Below are 22,959 nucleotides of genomic sequence, written 5' to 3' on the forward strand. Positions count from 1 at the left end.
GTATGTACTAACTGTCGGTAAGACAGTCGATAAGGTAAATGAAAAAACTAAACTAGCGCCCGCGGGTTACTATGGTAGGGACGCGACACAACACAGGTCATTCATATTAGCTGTCTCTAGCACATTGCAAAATTCCGCACAAGTGTAGATCAGAACACCTCTCGAAAGTGTCATCAATTTTTGGAACGTCTTCAACGCCGTTGATAACAAAAATGAAATGAGTCATTAAAAATTCGGAAAATCGTTTTAGTGAGTTTTCTGCAATACCCTCAATCTCTAGAATTTAGTGAAAATAGTAATTAGTCTGTCATTATTAACCGAAATTGATCGGATCCTCAGTAAACAATGGCGAAAAATATCATGAGATATCTTTCCTTTGATTTTTAAAAATTTAGAAATAACTTCGTGTTATTGACAATATTCATTGAAATGCGGAACTTTTATAAGAGAAATTTTCCAGGGACTTGCGCACATTCATAGAGCGATAGGGGCGTTTTCTAATATTTTGCCATAAAATATCTCACAGCGAATAACACATCGTATTCTAGTGAAAATTCGCACAATTGCATGCCATAATTGCCCTTTTCATCACGCTGTGTGTAAAGTGACATTTTACGCACGCTCCGCGTGCGCAAAACCCGACTTCCCACGCATTGTGATGAAAAATAGGATTCAATACACGCGCGGAAAAAGTGTTTTTAGACTCGTGGGATTATATCACTCGCCTTCGGCTCATGCTATAAACCTCCCTCAAGCCCAAAAACACTTTCCCGCAATCGTATCGAAATATACTATTTCCTAATCAAATTCTAAATCTTTTAAACTCTCGAGAATTTTGATAACTAATATATAGCATGAAACTACCAATTCAACATCAATTGTTTGCCTACAACATGTGTCAAAAGCTCAAATTTTTAAAGAATCATATCTCGCGAACTAATTGACGGATTTTAATGAATAAAAAACGATTTTTTTCGTTTTTTCATCTACTATTAAAAAAATACGCCAGTACTGTGAGGACGAGTAATGACTCTGTTTCAGAGGTTTTAATTTTTCAAATTCCACTGTTACATAGGGGCCAGTCGAAAATCAATTGATTCTCTTTTTTCTTGATAAATAATAATAATCCCCAATTTCAGATAGAAATTTTGAATAGTGATGTCAGCGATGTCCATAATTAAATACCGATGTTGATAAATTCTTAAGTCGTTATGAAAATGTCATAGAAATCGAAAGCCTGTAATAGCTCAGTCAATAGGGCGAAGAACTCGCAATTCGTTCAGTCGGGTCCGAATCCCACGTGTGTCCAATTTTTCCACTGTATCATTGACTCAGCCAGCGTCAACTCTCGCCCTTGATGAGCGTAAAGAAATGAAAAATAATACGACACGCAGCCAGGAAAATTAAACGTTGTCTGATTGTTCTTGGAAGAAGACGTTGTATTTGTCGTACACTTTCAATCGGATTGCGATGTTTGACAAATTATCAACACAATATAATTCGCTGCCATGGGGGATGAAGAGGTAAGCGGTCTGAAAAACTACAGATTTCGTGGAATCGTGTTTCCATACAACCTCCAAGGGTTACAATGAGTACGAATCTAATTAGTTGTCCTGAGACTCTTGCTCCTGCCACATCATCCCTCATTCTCTGTTCAGTGTGTTAAATTTCCTCCAAAAACTGACTGAATCGTTATTCTCCTTCAGTTGTTCGTCAGTTTGAATCGAGGTATGTAATTTGTCTGTAATGTGCCAGTGGAGAAGTTATAAAATAGGAGTTTATTTTTATTTTTCAATGGATAATAAATTATCATAGTCACGAGTACATTCATGAAAGAATGAGTACATACCGTCGTTGTTGTGGACTTGTTGAGCGCTAAATATGGAGTCACCACATGTTCTTCTGAAATCACTCCTTTCTGAGATAAATGGACCATTTATGAGAATGTCGGAATAGATTCAATGGTCTTCATTACTAATTACATGTTGATGGCTTCATTAATCTAATATTAATCTATCCATAGGACTGATCAACTCATTTTTTTCATAAGATGCCCCATGCCGAGAGATGTGTTAGTTCAACGTGCGTTCTTGGAGAGAGAGCTCACGTTGGAAAAGGTCTACGTGTAATTTCGGAATCGTTACGGAAAAAATTTCCATCCTTGCCGGTGAATGCACGACTGTGTATCAACTGTATAAAGAACGCTGCCACTTATATTCCTGGCTCATCACCCGATAATTTTCATCCACACATCGAAGTTTTCCCTCCGATATCTACTGATTCAACAGCGACTGGAGGCTCCGATGATTCTTCCGGGTATTCTTCAAATCTTACACCATTCGTGGCGGACATTTCTATCAGTAACATCACAAACAGTTCATTGAGATCTGGTAATTCTTTCCATTCAGTTGTTCCTAACAATAATGGAAATTGACGATTTCTCAGTGGATGAAGATTCAGACAATGAAGTGAACAGGAGAACAGTAGAACATTCACGTTCTCCTCGAGAAGATGAGCTGGAAGAGATGTTGAATGGCCTGAAAGAAAAATTTAAGAGTACAGAGGGATACACTACACGTCTACAAATTTTGAAAGTCGCTCCATTGTCATGGAATACTCGGAAAGTGAGTGAAGAATTTGGAGCCACGAGACACATGGCTCAGAGAGCGAAAAAATTGAGAGAAATGAGAGGAGTATTGGCTTCGGCCGTCGCAAAAGCAGGAAAATCATTACCCGAAACTATTGAGAAAGTCCACGCGTTTTACGAGAATAACAGTCGAATTATGCCAGGAATCGAAGATAAAGTATCCGTTAGAATCAATGACGAGAAGAAAATTATGCAGAAAAGGCTGGTACTTGAAAATTTGGCAGATATGCATCAACAATATGAAACTTCTCATCCGGAATCTCCTGTGAGATTCAGTAAGTTTGCGGAGTTGAGACCGTAACATTGTGTATTGGCAGGAACGAGTGGTACGCACGTTTGTCTGCGTCTGTACGTACCACCAAAACTCCACATTGATGTTGGATGCCATCAATATTTCCACTCTTACAGAAGATTCAATTTCTCCTCTTACGAACTACAAAGATTGTCTCGCGAAGCTCATCCCGAGTGGAAATTCTGTTCAGGCCTCGATCAGAAACTGATCAAGTCCTATCCGAAATTCTGATCAGGCGTGTTACGCCTCTGCCTTAGGTTTTTCCACGACTAGGGTATCTATTATTTTATTATACTATTTTCCATGTTTGTTAATTATGACAGTGTTTATAGATAGTCAATAAAAAAAAAAGACTGAATTACCGCATTTTTGAACTACTCATTATAACCCGGCATTTCAAATACATCCGCGCCACCGACTCGAAGCTGCTGCGTTGTTGTCACGACTCGCATACTGAACTCACTTGTCCCGCCCATTGGGGGAAAAAAACAACTTTCTATGATGATTTCTCGAAAATGAAATGGTCAAAAAAATTTCATGTTTTTTTTCTGTACATTGATTGACACTATTCCTACACTGTATTTTTTTTTTAATAAAAAGGGTCGAGTGGTTTTTAAAAAAATTGAAAACGATGAAACTGCATTTAACATGTAAAATTCAAAAAAAATTATCTTAAGTTTGAGATGGTCAATTGCAATTATAATGGGCTTATTTTACAGCTAATTTTTAGAGCGATCTACGAAAAACTTTTTTTTTAAAACTGTCGAAAAAAAAGTTATACGACAACAACCTTAAGTGGCTACACTCTCGTCTCTTGAAGCAGAGGGTAACGGCCGATGTTTTCTCTGAAAGCTCTCGTTTACTGCTTGACAATACGTGCACTGAGGGCCAATTTTTGGTTCAAGTTAACCACAGTTGACCCATGATTAAAGTTAAGTTTAGACTCCCCCACCACTGATCATAGCCAATCGGGGATCTCAATCTGGAGTTAATTTAACTTTAACCGACGTTTAACTGTGGTTAGCTAAACTAAAAGCTGGCCCCGAGGAGGAGAAATCGAGAAATGGTGCTTGCCTCTACTACAGTTAGAGGATATAACCAAAACGAACAGAAGAACTGGCCCTGAATCAACTACCGAAAAACCGTCGATTCCACTCCCGTCGTCTCACGGGCCCTGAAAATTCACAGAACGAGCATGGACGGAGGAGTAAAGAGAACACCGAGAGATGGCACTGTGCATCGTAGACGGAGGATTGGCCTTGAAGCATCAATGCCTCGTGTCGACGACGTATTGCAAAGAGTATCCGTTGGTTTCTGGGAGTGGGGTATACTAAAACAACTAGGGACTAGGTAGAGTGGGGGTACACTGCCGAGAAGCTCTCTCCCCTCAGATTGACTATACGCAAAATGGGGAATGGAATGTTTACATCTGAGACAGAGGAATACTACGCATCGTCTAGAATTGGAATTTCGGGACAAACTGTTGAGCATTTGTTGATATTATTATGAGTGAGTCACAAATGATAAAGTATCGGATTGAATCCATTTAGTTATTTAGTTACAGTAGAAGGAACCATTGATTATCTAAGGGGGGAGAATCAGAACAGGAAATCTACTCACAGTTCATCCCGGATTTTTCAGGTATGTTGCCATTGTTTTATCTGGCCAATAGGTCTTTTTCGTCGATGACTCATCGAAACAGAGATCTATTCCAATAATCGTCATTAGTTTTTTTTCCCCAACTTCATCAAAGAAGATTTGATGATTATGAATTGAAAATCAAAGCAAATAACCTCAACACCAGTGTGTTGGGTAGGATCCTCTCAGTGGCAACTTTCGTTCTAGTACAGACGGAACTATTTTCATTCGGTTTTCGCGGAGTAAAGTGAATTCAAGCACATGTGAATATGCGATCGGACTTTGTTAAATGCATATAGCCTCCTCGGGGTATCGTCGGGGGTAAAAAAACCACAAGCTTGAATTCGATTACTCGTATTGATTTGTCGATCACCTGCAACAAGTTTTACTCGCTGCTTGACTGGGTAAAATGCAGGGATGATATAATGCACATAACCAATGATCTAAATCTTAATTTTAATGTTTGATATGAAGGAAGATCGAAACGTTTGTGGGAGGATGTAAGAGGGTATAAGAGGTTATGTCAGAGGCCATCTCAGCCCCGTTTTCCCGTTATGAGTGCCGGAAATCGGAATTCTGAAAAAAATCTCGAATATGGAGGGGAGGGTGGGGCAAAATGGAGCGGTAGGAAAAAAACGAATATAGAGTGAAATTCAGACAACTTTTTTCAAGTATCATCATGACGAGTATTTTGAAAAAAAACATCGATCGAATGTTTCACGAGATGTCAGCAAAAACGATTTGCAAGGAATCGTTATATCTCAAGAACCGCCCAACCGATCGAGCTGAAATTTAGCACAGATTTAAGTCTCAGCATCTTAGCCTTAATCATTTGCGAGTTATGGAGACAGTTCTCGACATACGAACACACATGACCACATACATACCTACATACGTACAGATATTCTTCAAAAACATCATTTTCGTGAGAAGACCCGGTAAACCGCGATTCTAACCTCGCTTCGCTCGGTTTGATCGCGGTTTACGGGCCTTCTGACGAAAAATTGCATTCATCACACGGTCCAAAAGTATTTTCTGACGAATGTGATAATAGGCCTCGCCTTCGGCTCGGCCTACAAAGCCACATTCGTCAGAAAATTCTTTGTGGACCTTGTGATGAAAATAACTATTTGTTCAAATTTTATGACATTCCTAATAGTCATTTTCACACCCAGAATTAAGAATTCGAAAAAAAATCACAATTACAAAGCTTTCATTCGGAAGCAAAGGAAGGTCTATAGTTTTTGAAAACCAAAATTCACTACCGTTCCATTTTGCCTCGAGTTCCATTTTGCCCCACCCTCCCCTATTAGAATGATCGTAAAGGCAATAAAACGTCGAGATATCGTGGAAATTTCACTTTCGATTTTCAATGTGAGTACAATAGTCCGACTGATACATATCTTACCTTAAAAAAATTGAGTTCTCCCCAAAAAAAACAACAATTTGCAACAATTCTCCGGAAAGAGATAATGTTGCGGGAGAAATCTAAATTTTTCAAAATTCATATTTGATGAAACGACTTGCCTTTAATCCCTCACGTACGGGGTCCCTGCCAGACAGCGACTCTAGTCTAAATGCACAGCTCTCTTCGAAATTGAATATTTCCGAAAGTGGATAATAATTTAACCAAATAAACAACATTGGCAAGAGGGATACTGTAGTTTCAATTACATATCGGCTTTGCTGTTATCCATTCGTCAAAAGCGATCAGATTTGAGTGATATTAAGCGTCCGACGGCGCTTGGTAGCAAAAGCGCCCCGTACGTGAGGGGTTAATGCCTGAGGCGACATCGATTACCCTGTCGATTGATTAATCGAAGAGACGTGGGAACGGCCACCAAAGGTTTGCGCATTAGCCGTTTGGGGTCAATCTTAAATGGATTGAAGTAATTAAGGGAAACAATTGAACGAATGAAAATGTCCCTGAGATCACCGATAGCAACTGAGCGGTGTTACCAGCAATGCACTAATCAGTAAAGAGGTCTTCACAGATTTTTTATTGGACCCTGACTTGGCTTATTTTCAGTGATTTGTGTTTTTTTTTTCAAAATTTATTGTGGAATTTGTATTCATCTAGAAAATTGTCTTCCGCATTTCCAGGAGCAACCTAAGAAATGTTTTCCTTGGCACATTTTTTTTACAAAAATAATTATTTTTTTGTTTGAAAAAGATAATTTTTGCAAACTGAGAAAATAATTAATTTTGTGGTTCTACAATTTAGTTTGTTAAAATCAAATTTAATGTATGTTTTCACGAAAAGAAAACTATTTCCATCATGCTATTTTTTACATTTATGCATCTAGTAAATTTGCATTAACTCCAATTGCCAAATTTCTGCAGAATTTATCATTCAGTACTAAAATCATTTTGCAAATTTCTGATGAAAGTCGAGCTTATTTAAATTTTCCATATAAATAAATCCGGAAAATATACTCGCCCGCATGTAACTCATGAATTGCATTAATAATATGAATTATTTGATAACAGTAAAATTTTCTCGCAAACAGCAAAAAAATACCCTTAAAGATCACGTCAATTTTCACGTTTTGAGTTGTTAGCGTTTTTCTTCTACCACTTACTGAGTAAGCTCGCCGCGTTTCTCAGCAACAAAAAAAAATTTGTAGTGTTTCTCGATTTTTTGTGTTGTAGGTAAAATAAGTGACAACGCCATTGACAGTTGTCACTTGTTTTATCGACAGAACAAAAAATCGAGAAACACACAAATTTTTTTGATTGCTGAGAAACGTGACGAGCTTACTGACTCAATAAGTGGTGCAAGAAAAAACGCTATTACAATAAGTAAATGAGTCTGGTAATAAAATGAGGAGAGTACAATAAATTATTCGAGGCAGATTTTAGTGGGAACGTTGGTACCATTGATTTCTACCTCGAGATCTCGTGAGGTGTTGGGAGTTGGCTGTGTTGGATGACGTCAGTCCGACATTCAAAAGGAATTGGTGGATCGGACTCGCGTTTCAATACCACTCGACGTAAACACCGGCGTCTTCTGTCAATAACACGGAATGATTCTCGTTCGATTAACGAAAATGTGTACTAAATAACCATTCTTCCAGAAAGGTGATGGTAATAGTGGTGAAAAATTGAAAATATATTCATCGAGAGCATGATTTTGATTAACATTAATTCTCGTTCGTGGGATAAGTTGTACCAACCTCTCAACTAAAAATCATTCTGCTATGATATTTCATGTGAAATAAAAAAAAAGAAAACAATTTCTAACAACAAAAAGCCATAATCGAGACTGAGTTCTTGAATTTAACACAAGTTGTAATATTAAAAATTGTAAATGGATGAGATGGGTGGAATGAGTCAAAAAAATCGTTTAGAGGGAGAAAAGCGATTGTCGTTTTGTGGCCTAAAATTATTTTCCGGTTCACGAGAAATTGTAAAGTGTGTAAAATCTCCACGAAAAATTGGAAACAAGTTTTTAGCAAAAACAAATTCTGCAAAAGAAAAGTTCAGTCCTTATTCGGTTTACAGTGTTGTTCCGTTTACAAAAATCAAAAATGCAGAAGACACTGTCTTGTTTTTACAAAAATAGGTGAAATCTCCCAAAAAAACAAAAAGTCTTTTGTAAAAAAACACTTACCAACAACGCGTGCGACCGCTGGTCTGTTTACAAAAAGTTGTGAAATCGGGCAAAAGCTATAGTGCCAAGTACAGATTAATGAAGCTTAAAGATTATGACGCAACTCATATAAAACTGAAGAAATCATGAAAATCATGAAAATGATATTCAAAATTTAAGATGATAAAAATTTCAAGTCAACCTACTTGGCGAGATTTTGTGTAGCTTTAATCGCGAGCCAAGTAGGTACGCGAGAAATCATAATTCGCCTTCGGCTCGGGCTACAAACTCATATTCACCAAAAAAGTTTTTTTCGGCCTAATGACGAAATATACTCTTTCATGTAATTTGTCTCATTTTTATTTTATTCAATAATTTAATAACTATGATTCGGTGGAAGTGGAGGGGGTAGTTACTTCGTGTGTGGATTCCCAGCAGTACTCAGTCAAAAACTTTCCTTGGCCGATACGCTGCCGCGTATCTTCATATCCGGAGAACAACTGCTCTCAACAAGTATCGAACTTTCTCACTAATCGCGCGACATGTCGTGAGTTTAAGGAAAAAACATGTCGTGAGTTAAAGGAAAAAAAAAATATCCCTCTTTTCGGTGCCACTGCCAGCATGCGATATAGGTGAAAAATTGAAATTGAAATTTATGTCTTAATGGTAAATTTATGTCTGAAGTTTTCCTATTTGGTTTAGTGACTCTGCGATAAACATTCAGTTTAACATTCTCCACAGTTTTAACCTTAATTTCGTGAAGAATTGATTAGATTTCCGAAATTTTCTGCATTCAATGTCCATAAATACTTGTCTCAATAAGATGTAACGATGTATGGAGTTCCCAGGTGTATTGTTACAAGAAAACATCAATAAAACTGGGTAAAAATTATTCTCAAATACAGGGGATAGGGAAAGGTGTAGCAAAATTGACTATTAATCGTGAGTCAAACAAAAACACAAAATATTGGAATTATGGGCAGAATTGAAATAATAACTCTGTGCATTTCATATGATTGTGATTCCTTATTCACTCGCACGTAGAAGATGCATCTCGATCTTTACTCCAACTCCGGCTATCGGACTTCAGAAAAATAAGGACCAGTAACATTGGACAATTTGGAATGCATTTTCTCCTTCTTCTTTGTTCTATGTTTTGTTCAGAGAATTCATAGTTGCCCGCTATGGGTCGCCACGTAATGTAAGCACAGTTTATGGAGTGACACTTTAATGTGTCGAGCTGTGAGATTGATTTTTAAATACTATTCGTTCCATGAAATTCAACACACAATTATACATTCACCTTAATTTTTCCACTAATATTCCCCTATATATTCCTCGGTTTTTCTTGGATTCTTCGTATTTAACAGTGTGCGCCATAATAAACTCAGTAAACAGCATTAGAGGGTTTCTTTCTTGGCGCGGTTTCATTACTAACTTCTCCGTATGATAACCATTGTACACATTAGTGTTTAATCCCACATAAGCAGATCTCAACCGATTAAACCAAAATATTTTAGTCTCTTTCTTGGTCACTTTCTGTTGTGAATAGTTACGGTCAGGTCGACTCGACCAGTCACCTTTTTCCTATTAATTTCATAACGTTTGGTAACCAAGTGTCCGCAACACAAGTTAGCTTGGTCGCAAAAGTGGTTAACATATATTCATGTTCAGGGACTCCGAAAACATAGTGTAATGATAGAATTGAATGGGTAATTAGAACGAATGGGTCCTCTTCTTAATAGTAAGTTAAATTTTATTTAGACCTCTTAAACACACCAAAATTAGACAATTCACATATTAAAATCGAGCGGCAACCCAATAGGTAGATTGAAGAGTTGAGATGAGGCTTGAGGAATTATTCCATATTTCAAGGACTTGAAAGTGTTATGTCGAACATTCGCTGATTTGTTAGCGACATTTTAGACAGTGCTCCCGCGTTTTCGTTCAAATATTGATGTAAATAATCCGAAAAGAGAAAAAGTTCATAATGAAAATGATTTATCAGAAAACGGTGTAGAATATGCATTACGTCACAATTTGACAAATAGAAAAATTGAACAAGACAACTTGGATTTCGTAACTCCAGCCACCAGAGGAAGTTATTAAAGCCCCTCAATTTTCCCTTAACCATCTATCTATTGGTCTGCTTATCTATTGATGGTACGATCCAGTATCGAAACGAGCAATAACTCATCAATTCCAAACATTCTCAATTGAAACAAACATGATATTACGACACTTTAGATATGGTAATTGCATGATTGATCATCGCCTTCTTGGATTTGCATGGTTCCAGATAATGGCAGATCCATCAAGGGAGTACCGTGACCGATTTCACTACGTCAAACGAGAAATTTTAGAGGGATCTCCAGATAACTACGAGAATGCTTGTAAGTCTTTTTTTCTCTTTGAAGTAGTGGGTACATTCGATTAAGTTACGCCTTTAGTTACTTGCCCAAGCGAAAGAAATGAATAGGAGAGGGTGGGGTAAAATGGACACTTTTGATTTCTTTTATTGCTAAGGACGGATTGAATTGTTGATGAAACGGAATATTTTTTTTGACAAGGAAAAGAACAATTTTTTCTCTTTCAGATGAGCTGAGCTTTGTCTTAGATTGCTCTGAATTGATGAATCTGTTTCTGAGGTATAAATATTATTTTTTAATTTAAGTGTCCACTTTACCCCTCCCTCCCCTAACGAAAGAACCAATGATATTTTCAGACGAGGATTATAATCATATGAGTTATATTAACCGAAATTTGGGCCCAAAAACCGCGATTCTATCCTCGCTTTGCTCGGTTCGGCCCTAAGGACATAAATTAATTTTATATCAATGGATTCTTTATATGGGCAATCATAAAGTCAATCACTAGTATAATCAAATTGTAGTCACAATCAATGAAGTCATTTTAATCTCTGAAATCACGGGACTACATGTCTTGTCACTAGTTTTTGTTATCAGGATGTAATCATTCGAAATTAATGTAATCAGTAGAAATCACCTTAATCGTGCGTATGAATTTTAGTTATTCAAAACCGAAATTCCTACCAACCAATCAACTGTGTTATAATTATGGTGAAATATTATAAGAGTCAAGAATCAAGTTTAGGTACCAAACATAAGAGAAACGTAAGAATCTAACCAGGAAGAATCAAGTATAAAGATCAAGCATAATGTTCAAGTCGAAGAGTTGAACGAAAAGTTGTTTATTCTATTATTTCAATCATTACAAAGATTCGATAATCGCTAGCTGTAATCAACTGAATCACTTGTAATCATGTCATCACATTTCTTGGCAGTGGTAATCACTGTACAGTGAACCCTCCGTAAGTGCTCGCCTGCGTAAGTGCTGACTGCCTCCAGGGTTGCCAGATAAAGTTGACGCTAATATCGCCAGAAAATGCATTTGAAGGGTGAAACTACCAAAAACGTCAGCCGACGGAGGCGCGCAGTACAATCAGGAGGGTTGGACCTGATCATGAAGATCACAAGGGTGAAACAGGAGAAGTAGATCAGATAATTCTTTGTGAGTGTCCTGTTTGCCTGTTTCTATTTTGACCCTTGTGATGTTTCTGTTTGCCTCTCCCGTTGCGGGAGATGAATTGTCCTTGTGGTTCTTGGGCCCTTGACATTATCCAGCCTTCCTTTGTTGTTTGACTTTTGCGAATTGTGGTGGTTGTGACGTTTAACCCTTCCGGACCGTGAACTGTGCGTGGTATGATTCTTCCGACGTTTGAAAATTGCGAGATATGAGAAAATATCAAGGTTTCGCTTTATGTCAATGAAAGGTGCCAGTTTTTGACAGGTCAGAAACCATGTCATTTATCTGAAGTAATTTAGTTTTCCAATCCACCGACTGTAATGGCTAGGTGGGTGAGGTGTTGCTCCGGCGGACATCCAAGCTAAGCAGCGTTGAGCTGGGTGTTAGTACTTGGATGGGTGACCGCATAGGAACACCTCGCTCGCCCAAAAATTGCGGGCGGTAGGTACGGTGTAGCGGCCTAGTGTGTCTCCATCTAGTCAGTGTGACAGGTGGATATATTAGGGCACTGCACAATCGGCCGGCTGTGCGACTGGGGTTTTACATGGTTTCCCGTGCAGTCCTAGCTCGAATGGGGTACAGCTAAGAGTAAGACGGCCATGATACCGCAGATAACAATGAGAGGAAAAAGAAAGGAGGGGAGGTAGGCTAAAGGAGGGGTTTCAAATCGAGAATTACTTCGATAAACCAATGAAATAGAAAAAATAAAATAAAAAAATAGTTTTCCAATCCTGCCCATAGGGAATAGTTTCTAAGAATCAAGAATTTTCCTGCAAATATTATAAGAATTACATGTATATTCGATTCTATTATTTTTCACCAAAGATTTCCCATATTTTACAGAGTTATATCGACATCTTAATAACAGACAAGCGTGAAGTTGTATGAGTTCTCTATGTAGACACGGTTGTCTGTTAATAAGGTCTCGATGTCATTTTCTCAAATCACACGAAAAATATGAAATCGCCAAATCACCAACGGTCATAATTAGATGTCAAATGGAATTTGAAAATCGCCCATTTGATGGTAAGTCGCCCAATCTGGCAACCCTGACTGCCCCACCGCGCGAGTAGAATGGTTCCCCCACCAGTACCGTCTCCTCCATACATGTTCTCTCTCGCGATCGCGAACCTCTTTGGATTTCAGTTCGTGGCTTTTCCCCCACTAACGTTTTACATACACCTCTTTTCAACAACGGTGCTCTCGTTCTTTCACCAACGTGGCCGGAGCTGCTTTCCCCGTTGAAAAATTCTGGGAATTTTTTTCCCCGGTGAATTTTTCTCAAGTAGAATTTTCCCCCGGGTTTTTTTCCCCGTTGAAAAATTTCCGCGAATTTTTTCCCCGTCAATCCTTTCTCGGCAAATTGTTGTCATTGAAATTAATTTTCTTTACGAATTTTTTTCGAATGTGAGATTTTGTTTGGAGTTTTTCTTCAGAAAATGCTAATTGAGTTTCTTTTTTTCGCTCTTAAAGGATAAAAATGAAAAAATTAATGACAAAAGTCGTCTTTCTTTTTCATTTGCGATTGTTTAGTCAATTCATTGTTTACCGACCAATGTTGATATGTATAGTCGGGTACTAAAGTTTATGAACAAAACACATAGGATGCAAGTGCAGGCTGTTCACGAACTTAAGTCCGCGACTGTACATTTGAAATTCACATTCAATTTTTTGTATGTTGCTGACTGTAGATGTTCTATTTGAAGAATTGAATCCTATTTTGACAAAAAGGTGTGTGTAAATTATTCATGATCTTCAGAAATTGTCGACTTCAAGAAAATAATGGATATTAGGAATGTGTTTGATTTCATATTTTCCAGGAAAATTTTATATGGGTTTTTTTTTCTAGTGGACATATCAATTTTTCTGGGGAACATTTTTTCGTGCGAAAAATTTTCCGGTGATTTTTCTCCGGGGCATTTTTCAGGAGGAAAACAAAATCCGGGAACCTTTCACTAACAGAAGGGGCCGCCAGAATAAGTGCTAGTTCGGAGAAATCTAACCCCCGGAGCTGAGCACTTAGGGAGGGTTTATTATAATCCCCAATCATTGCACTCAGGATTGTGTAATCACGTGTAATCGATAACATTTTGTAATCATATTGTCACTCACTTCGAATATGAATATCGAGTCATGTTATCACTCCGTCGATGTTTGGTGAATGTTAATTATTTTCATAATTTTCTTGTCTTTTCGGTAAAAAAAATATCAGTGAATTCATACCTGGACGAACGACGCGAAAAGCACCGTCGCTCTCATTCCCAGCATGATAAAGAAAAGAGAGAGAAACTTCGCCACTCTCATGTTGAGTACGACCCTCGGAGAGTGAAGCATGAAGACCAAAGAGAGCGTTCTGGCTCTGTACGTAGAGAATGGGAGGAGCCCGAAGATCTGTCAAGATCTTCGAAAAACGGGTCTGGGTTTGAAAGACATCATAGGGAGGATACCTCGAGCAGAACTTCAAGTATTGATCCCAGATCTTCGAGCGTTCGTTCCAGATCTTCGAGTGCTGATCCCAGATCAGCTGATGAAATCAAGAGGAAGAAGTCTCGGAAACATCACAAACACAGATCTCATCATGATCATGAATCTCCCAGGTAGATGGCGTGTTCATTCCTTCACTATAATTGAGAAATTCATGGGTATTTCCTATGCTTTCCTGAAACAAAACGTTGTCTTCCAATAATGGGGATATTTCATGCAGTTCTCTTTTAATTCGATAATTTATGTGAGATTGAGTCGTAATTGCGTAGCGCCGCGGCAATATCTCCAAACTGTGTATTGAAGAGCCTATATACTCTGATTGGCTTACTTTGAGTATTTTGACCAAAAAATTTTAATCGGTGCAGTAGTTTTTGATATATTGAGGAAAAACGAAATTTAACACCTCCCGTACGGCGCCCATATAACGCGGCTTGTCCCAACAGCCGGGAAACTTCAGACGCGTCAACTCCGTTATTCAATGAACGTGTAAGAAAATTAGATATTGGTAATAATGACCACAGGAAAAGAAGAAAACTACAAGCCTCATTAAAAATAAAATAGGAGTCTAATGTATCGAAGAGATAAACACGTGAGTCACACAGAATTTAATTCGGGGATCCCAAGGGAAATTCGCGAGGACTCTCGGCCTCTTTCCTTCGGTGGCTTTCGACAAGATAAGTACAGAGTGACATAGTTTAATTTGGGTACCCACATTTTGAATCTCTGGCGTCTCTAACATCTTTTCGATTTGAGATTAGCCGATCATTTTTGTGTCACACCCCGTTGCAACCGTTTTTCTTTGGGGTAAAACAATTTCTGTATTCAAAGGAAAGGAGCATTGTTATTGAGTGACTGGATAATTTATTTAATGTGACTAGTCAATTTTTCCTTGAATTCCTCACCAAAACATCTAAGGGAACTGGTTTTTGGGCTCTAGTGAGAACTTTATTTTGGACTATAATAATAAGTGAATTTATGTATGTATATCTTGCGAATGAACTTCGTATTAATGTCAGTGTATTTTTTTATCTGATCTCTTAAATGAATGACAAATTATGATGACAATGAGTGATTTGACTCTGACTGAAATTAAAATATTTTTGATTAGTCTTTATATCACAATTACTGTAATTGTCTTACGAAATATTCAATTTTCAATTCACGTCATACTCAAATTATCTTTGTAAATGAACCTCTCGATATTTGACTTACGCGTAACGATATTCTGAGGTAAATGTGGCGACAATAATTAAATTTTTGTTCAATTTCAATAAATCTTGGATGAATATGTGCTATGAGTATTTCGTGGATTTAATGAATTTATGTCTATTTTTATTATTTTTGAAACTATTTGGCTGGGTTTCGGACAATTTAATAGTAAATGATCGTATGGTTTTTCTGCTCGACGTATCTGCCCTGATTTTGGTAATTTTTTCCCATTTTGTCGCCATTTTGATATCATTACTTTCCTGCATATTTCTCGTCGACAGAACGTTTCATTGCAAATGATAACTTGAAAACAGTCAAACGAAAAAAATTGAAATAAAATGCATTGATTGTATTGAACTTCGAAATCAATTCCTAGAGAATTTCCTCATTTTTGACACCAATTTCAATGTTGGCCGACAATTGGTTGCCGATATCTTCGAACATGCTGAATTTATTTATAACAAACAAATTATTCAACAAATCGAAATTTAACTTCTGCCATTCGATAGCAGGATCATTGAAGTATTTTCAGTAAAAATTTCAAATTTTTTGGGGGATATTTTGTCGATAAACGAGATGATTTAATATGATTGAATCGATTGGATGTATAATTTTCATCTACAACTTTTCATAGAAAAAAATAAATTGGGTGGTGCCAGCTGGTATGACCGTTGTGGTCTTTTACCTACCCGTCCCAGTACCTACGCGGTATCCCAGCCTAATTCCCTACCCGCACTTGCCTCTAAGCTAAGTTATATGTAACTCCACATGCACTGGGTTCGTTTTCCGGCGATGAAAAAATCTTTCATCACCGGGACTCGAACCTGCGCTACTGGGACGCTTTGGTTTATAGGGCCAGCACGCTGACGACGAGCCCAAAGACGTCTCTCATAGAAAAAAATATTATAAATGCATTGAAAAAAAAAAAAATACAATAGTTCATTACAGAAACAATTCCATTGACTTTCTAAATATCTTTTCCAAATGTCAATGTCTGTTAGAATTCGAGAAAATTATTTTTTACTGTTGATGGAAAGGGTCAATACCATACATTGACCCCGGCCGATAGGACAAGTTTATGGGTTGATGTATGGTATCGACGCCGTACGTGACGGGTTAAACAAGTTGTTATATTTCAGAAACTACTGAACCGATCGAGCTGAAACAGCGCGCCAAAGTTGTGCTCAATAATAACTACAATGAGTCAAAATTTCCAATTTTTATCTACAAATTTGACCGCATTTATGTTGAATTTTCTAAAAATTAATCACCAAAAACCCAAGTTGTCGAATACATCCATACAAAGATGACTTTAAAAACATAATTTCTTCACGTTTCATAACATTCTAGACAATTTTAAATCAAAATTAGAAAATCAAAAAATCGGTCGAAGACAAGGCTTCCATTTGAAAGCAAAAAACAACTTTTCCTCGAAAATTAAAATAGTACATTCTGATACGAATAAGACGGAATTTGCCTTTTTCGTTTGCAAGTCAACGACAAGACTTGTCATTTACTTCTCATTTACGAGTAAACGAGAAGGCACTTTTCGGCATGAGGTGAACAAAATAGTATATTTCGTAACGAGTGCAAAAAAATGTTTTTTGGCGAGTGAGAGGTTTACATCACGAGCCGAAGGCGAGTGATATAATCCCACGAGCTAAAAAACATTTTTTCACGAGTTACGAACAATATTTTTCATCACAATGTGGCGGAAATTGGACTTTTAGGTACGCGGAGCGTGTCGAAAAGTTCACTTTTCGTCACAGCGTGATGAAAAAATATATTCAGCCCGATCTCCACGATAGTCTCAATACCATTTATCATTAAAGGGCATCAAGGTGGGATGAATGCAATGGGCAAGTCGACGAGCAAGTCGATGTTAGTCGAGACTCAAAAAGATCTAGATTCTACCGAAACGAGAAGGAAGTGGCTGCTTCGCCCTGGCCGAAGGCAACACCACCACCTCCACCACGTATCAAACCCGAGCCTAACAATGATATTCAGATTGTTGAGTGTTCAAACAACAAAATGAGAACTCAGAAGAGGCGCATGGCGAAGAAGTCAGCACCTGGGCCAGTTGAAGTAGTGGATCTGGACGAATCACCACCACCACCACCCCCACCACCACCAACCACCGCGATCTATCACCCGCCAGAGCAGAGCTATGAACAGCCACCGGGAGCATTCACCTCAAATATCGCACCACCACAGAGATGGATGAGTCAGATATCGGTTGTCCCTCAAGAAATCCTCTCAATACCCCCCGTGAGGAAGTTCGATACTGAGTACATGGTGCCCGAGGACAATCCACAGCCTGCAGCGACACCGCAACCGACGTTTTATCAACCTCCTGTGGAATCAATTCCGTACAATTATAGACCCCAAGAACAGTATCAAGAACAGTATCAGGCGCAACATCAGGAATCGTATCATGCCCCACAGGAATCGGTTGTGGAGGAACAGCCGATTCAGGAAGAATTTTTTGAGGAGTTTGAGCGAAAGCCACTCGCATCGATTCCGTCGGTGCACATTTCACAGGTTGGGGAGTTGAAGACTCAGCCACCTTCTAAAGCCAAAAATCCAAGGTTTGTACATGTATTTGTCGGGGTAATTTTTTTGAAGGCAAGTGGGGCTAAGTTGAAGCCGGGGCGAAGTGGAATAGCAGCAAGTTTCGTGGTAACACGCTTTTTGATCCTCGGACAAAATTTCCGTGGCAAAATTAGTAAATGAAAAGAAATCTGAAGACAATTTTTCCAGCGACGATTGTATTGTTGACATCCGATCTACTGACAATTTATCCTTGGTTCATCATACCCGTTGGTAAATTATCCGAGGTATCTGATTAATTCATCCCAGGATAATTCATCCCACAAATTCATTAGTGCCAGTGTTTGTGGACTCATCATACCCTTGATAGTGTATTTCGTCATTATACCGAAAAATACTTTTATGTATTGTCCTTCACTTTTCCCAGTCCGGGGATTGGTATTGACCCTTCCCCGAACTGGTAAAAGTGAAAGTCACTACGGAAAAATATCGTTCGCGTCTAGTGCCACAGGGGTTTTCGACTCGTGTGATTGACACCCCTCACTCTCGTCGAAAACCCCAGTGACACTCGACGCGAAATATACTATCTCGCAGTGCTTTGCGTAGCGTCCGTGAAGCGCTGCCTTACGGCCAAAATGACAAAATATAGTCGAGGTTTCAGGGTGTCCCATCTGAAACAAGGCAGCCAAATTTCTTAAAACGGGCAAGTAACAAAAAAATGTTCGAAACACAAGTTGTAGGGTTCCGAGGGGGACATTCGATGTATGCATTATTTTGAGCTTTAAGGATCATGCTTGCAAGCTGCAAGCACAATAGTATATTTCGTCACTAGGCCGAAAAAAAATTTTCTGGCGAATATGAGTTTGCAATCATATCGTCGCATTAAAATCAAAGGGCCGTAAGTGCCATTTCTCTGAGATTTTTTTTCTCTTAATACCAAAGGGGCGTATGTTTTTTTTTCCTTCGAAATGTAGTTTTCTCAACTTATGAAAGGTTTTTTGTGGACAAATTTCTGAAGTGGCAAATGGACGTAAGTCCGACTAGCAAGTACTGAAGGGGCGTATCTCCAGCACATACGCCTCTTTCTTTTTATACTTTTTGTTTCTTTTCTAGCTCATATTGAGAATGAATAATTCCAAAGGGGCGTAACTCAGGCACATACGTCCCTTTGTTTTTGAAACAATAATCACAGAGGGGCGTAACTCCAATATATATGTCCCTTCATTTGTTACTGTTCGTTCCTATTGATTCATCAAGTATAAACGGAATCACATGCACTACAGCCCTAATAATAAATAATATTTGATTCTACATTAACCTCCCCTCCCTCCCTCTCATCATGAATGTTCAAATTATTTCCCTTTGATTTTTTGCTTGAATGAAACAATTTCATGAGAAATATCAGTAACTAAACTAAAATTTTCTAAAATTTTCTTCTAAATTTATTCGATTTCATTCATTAATTTATTTCATTTTTTTAAATTATGACTGCGAATTTCAGGAAATTATCTGTATGAAATTTCGAGTCGTGACTGCTTTGAACACTTCGGAAGAAAATGAGACCATAAAGGAAGAAGAAAATAGTTAAAGCGTTTTATGTTGATATAACAATATAAAACTCATTATCGCGAGTAGACCTAAGATATAATGAGAGAGAGGCGTATGTGGGACTTACGCCCTTTTCGTTTTATTTCAACATGAAATGTGTCATCCGAAGTGCACAACACATAATGTAAAGAGGGCGTAAGTGTCATTTTTTGAATGAAATGAAACAGGCGTAAGTGTGGAGATACGCCCCTTTCCCGTTGAAATATAGCAATTACGCCTTTTTCCTAGATTTTTTTTTTCCGATTTTTGGTCAGAAATTCCATGAAAAACCGAAAAAACAGGAATTCGGAACATACGCCCCTTTCACTTTTAAAATGGGTTTTTTGGCACTTACGCCCCTTTGATTTTAATGCGACGATATGAGCTAGAAAAGTTTTTTTTTGGCCGTATGACGAACAATATTTTTTGTCATGACGCCCGTAGGCAGAGATTCGTGAAACGCTGTCTTACGGCCGAAATGACAAAATCGTATATTTCGTCACTAGGCCGAAAAAAACTTTTCTGGCGAATATGAGGCTGCAATCATATAAGCTAGAAAAGTTTTTTTTGGCCGTATGACGAACAGTATTTTTTGTTATGACGACCGTAGGCAAAGATTCACGAACGCGGAGCGGAGCGTCCGTGAAGCGCTACCTCACGGCTGGAATGACAAAAAGTACTTTTTTTTTCATGGCAACCGCATTTTTCACCCCAATGAAACTTGTTCTTCTTGTTGAGTTATTTTCAGATACCTCATCATTCATGTGATTTCCTTTAATTTTACTCAAAAAATACCACAAAATCGAGTTCTGTTGTCAAATTGAATATTCACACATCCTTGACGCGGCTTGGTGTAGATAATTATTCCGCTGATCCGTTTACCAACCGGAGTTATCGAATGTAAACAATAAAAAAAAAATTTGCTACTACCTCGAGGATCTTTTTATTCTAATCAGTTTCAATTCAACCAGAATCGAGTTAGTATCGCTTGTCATTTCATTAAACACACCACCATGTAGTCAGCGAGTGAAATCGTCGATATTTTATTCGTTTTAGGAGAGTGTAGAAAAGTGTATCGAGCCGCTGCTCGAACGGTACCCCAATCGCTCTCGGAGTCTGAATCTTCAATTTGACAAGAAGCAATTTTTTAAAATTCGATTGATTTTTTTATTTGAATTTGTTGAGCGTCCATTTTAGTCCATCCTATACCGATTTACCAAGTGTTTATATTGCCCAATGAAGCAATTTTCCAAAATCTGCATTTGGAAAAAAAAATTGTTTTTCGCAAATGCTTTGAGTGTTCATTTTACTCAGATGTCCATATTGTCCCACCCTCCCCTACATACGAGAATTTTCTTTATCAGTCAAATTACCACCAACCAGCCACTCGTTATTCATTTTCCAGCTATGACGTACACGCAGTGTGCAGAAGTTGCGGTATCACATTCATTCACCCCTGTAAGTACCCCCCTAGTACAGAACCGCAGGCGATGTTTCTAGAACCCGGACAACTGCACAAATGCAAATGCAGTGCCATTTTCCTTCACACACGCACGTGTAAAGATACAGCTAGCAAAAGTTTTGTACCTGATAAAAAAGAGACTGGTTTAATAAAGCAAGTCGATAGAATTCACAAATACGAGTGTCACGACTGCGTCTTCAAGTTTTCGGTGGAACAGATACGCCACACGAGTCACTACTTCGAGAGTATCACACGTAAAGATGGGACTCTCCGAGAAAGGGGAAAGAAGAGCGGACGGGACTTGACCCCCATGCTCAAGCACTCAGACGAGATCGCCAGGAGACGATTGAGCCATGAACCCCCAACGGTCCAGAAGGCCTACATGGAGATGAGGAGACGCTTGATCTGTCAATGCAATCAGAGTTGCTGTGTTGTGTACCACGAATGTCCGCCTAAGCCTGCTGATGAACAGAGTGATGACACTGACTGATGACAGCACATGAGGGCAGGAGAGGGCCAATCTCATATCACATATTTTTTTACTTAGAATTGTTCTTTATTTTGTACAATTTAATATTATTATTCAGGAGTATAGTTTTAGTTTTTGTTAGAGGAAACTTTTATCGAGAATAGAGATATGATTTAATGGGATAAAAAAATGGGAGAAGATGGGGCAAAGTAGGACGTTTGTAATGGACTTTAAATTTTGATATCTTCAGGCCCGGGTCAATTATGTACCGAATGTTATCTAGACTGCTTTTTTTGGTCGATTTTTATCACGAGATTTCGGCTCAATGTCCCTTCACTCAAAGACCCTCGAAAATGATGAATTTGGATTGAAAAAAAAAAAAAATTCTAAACATTTTCAAAGAGCGTTTTTAATTAATATTGAGGAATGAATTCAGTAGAGGGGATATGAATAATGTATAATTAGCGTGGCAAATGGCGACCGGTCAGTCACCATCATGAGGGGAGGAAAGACGAAATAATAAATCCTTTGGCACACCGCAACACGACTATTGTACGAAAAGAAGCTCTTTGACAAATTTTGTAATGTTTTTAAGAATTGTTTTATCACACTTTTACGATAAACTACTAATCACTTACGCCAATCTCCTCCATTGATAATTGTACTGGGGATCAGCTGTCACGTTTGCCGAGAATTGGAAACAGAAAAAGTGCTCATTCTTCCTTTCTTGCACCCCCGACAGAAGTGACAGTTGATGGACAGTACAATTTTCAATTGAGGAAATTGGTATAAGTGATTAGTAATTGATCGTAAAACTGTGATAAAATTCTTAAAAATATGGCAAATTTTTTCAAAGAGTCTTTTTCGTATAAGCGTCTGGTTGCGGTGTGCCAAAGGATTTATTATTTCGTCTTTTCTCCCCCATGTTAAAATCCCCCCTCCTCTGTTAAAATCATTCCTCAATATTAATTAAAAACGCTCTTTCAAAATGTTCAGAATTTTTGTTACTTTTTTTTTTTCATCTAAATTCAGAATTTTCGGGTGTCCCTGAGTGACGGGGCATCGAGTTGAAATTTCAAGATAAAAATCGAACATAAAATCAATTTAGATAACCCCTTAATTTATAAACAGAGATGATGGGCTTTGGAGTCGCTGATAAGCGTCCCACCTTGCTCCACTCTCCGTTGTGATTTAGCATTGGAAATAGTATATTTCGATACAAGTGTGACGGGTTTTTTACGAGTGGGAAGTTCGAGGGCTGCCTGTTGTGAAGCCGATGGCTGCCAATCGTATGAGTCGAAAATCCCCGTCACACATGTAATCGAACTGTATTTTTTATGTATCGAAATATATTTTTTGTCAGTGATGTTAGATTCAACGATTGACGAACTGTCCTTTTTCGTTTACAAGTAAAAGAAGACTTTTGGTTTACGAGTAAACGAAAAGGCACTTTTCGACACGAGGTGAAGTTAACACAGTGACA

General features: G+C 38.2%; 1 protein-coding gene across 1 annotated transcript; it reads left to right on the forward strand.

Annotated features, from left to right (window-relative positions):
* Positions 1 to 4,361: 4,361 nt before the first annotated feature.
* LOC107042712 (YLP motif-containing protein 1) lies at positions 4,362 to 21,874 on the forward strand. The gene is made up of 5 exons (XM_015263872.1): positions 4,362 to 4,580; positions 10,469 to 10,562; positions 13,928 to 14,312; positions 17,241 to 17,996; positions 20,951 to 21,874. The coding sequence occupies exons 2-5, from the start codon at positions 10,472 to 10,474 to the stop codon at positions 21,495 to 21,497; spliced, it is 1,779 nt and encodes a 592-aa protein (XP_015119358.1). The 5' UTR covers positions 4,362 to 4,580; positions 10,469 to 10,471; the 3' UTR covers positions 21,498 to 21,874.
* The last annotated feature ends 1,085 nt before the right edge of the window (positions 21,875 to 22,959 follow it).

The sequence above is a fragment of the Diachasma alloeum genome, unplaced genomic scaffold, assembly GCF_001412515.2.
Source record: "Diachasma alloeum isolate Michigan unplaced genomic scaffold, Dall2.0 Dall_scaffold_00513, whole genome shotgun sequence".
Classification (NCBI taxonomy): domain Eukaryota; kingdom Metazoa; phylum Arthropoda; class Insecta; order Hymenoptera; family Braconidae; genus Diachasma; species Diachasma alloeum.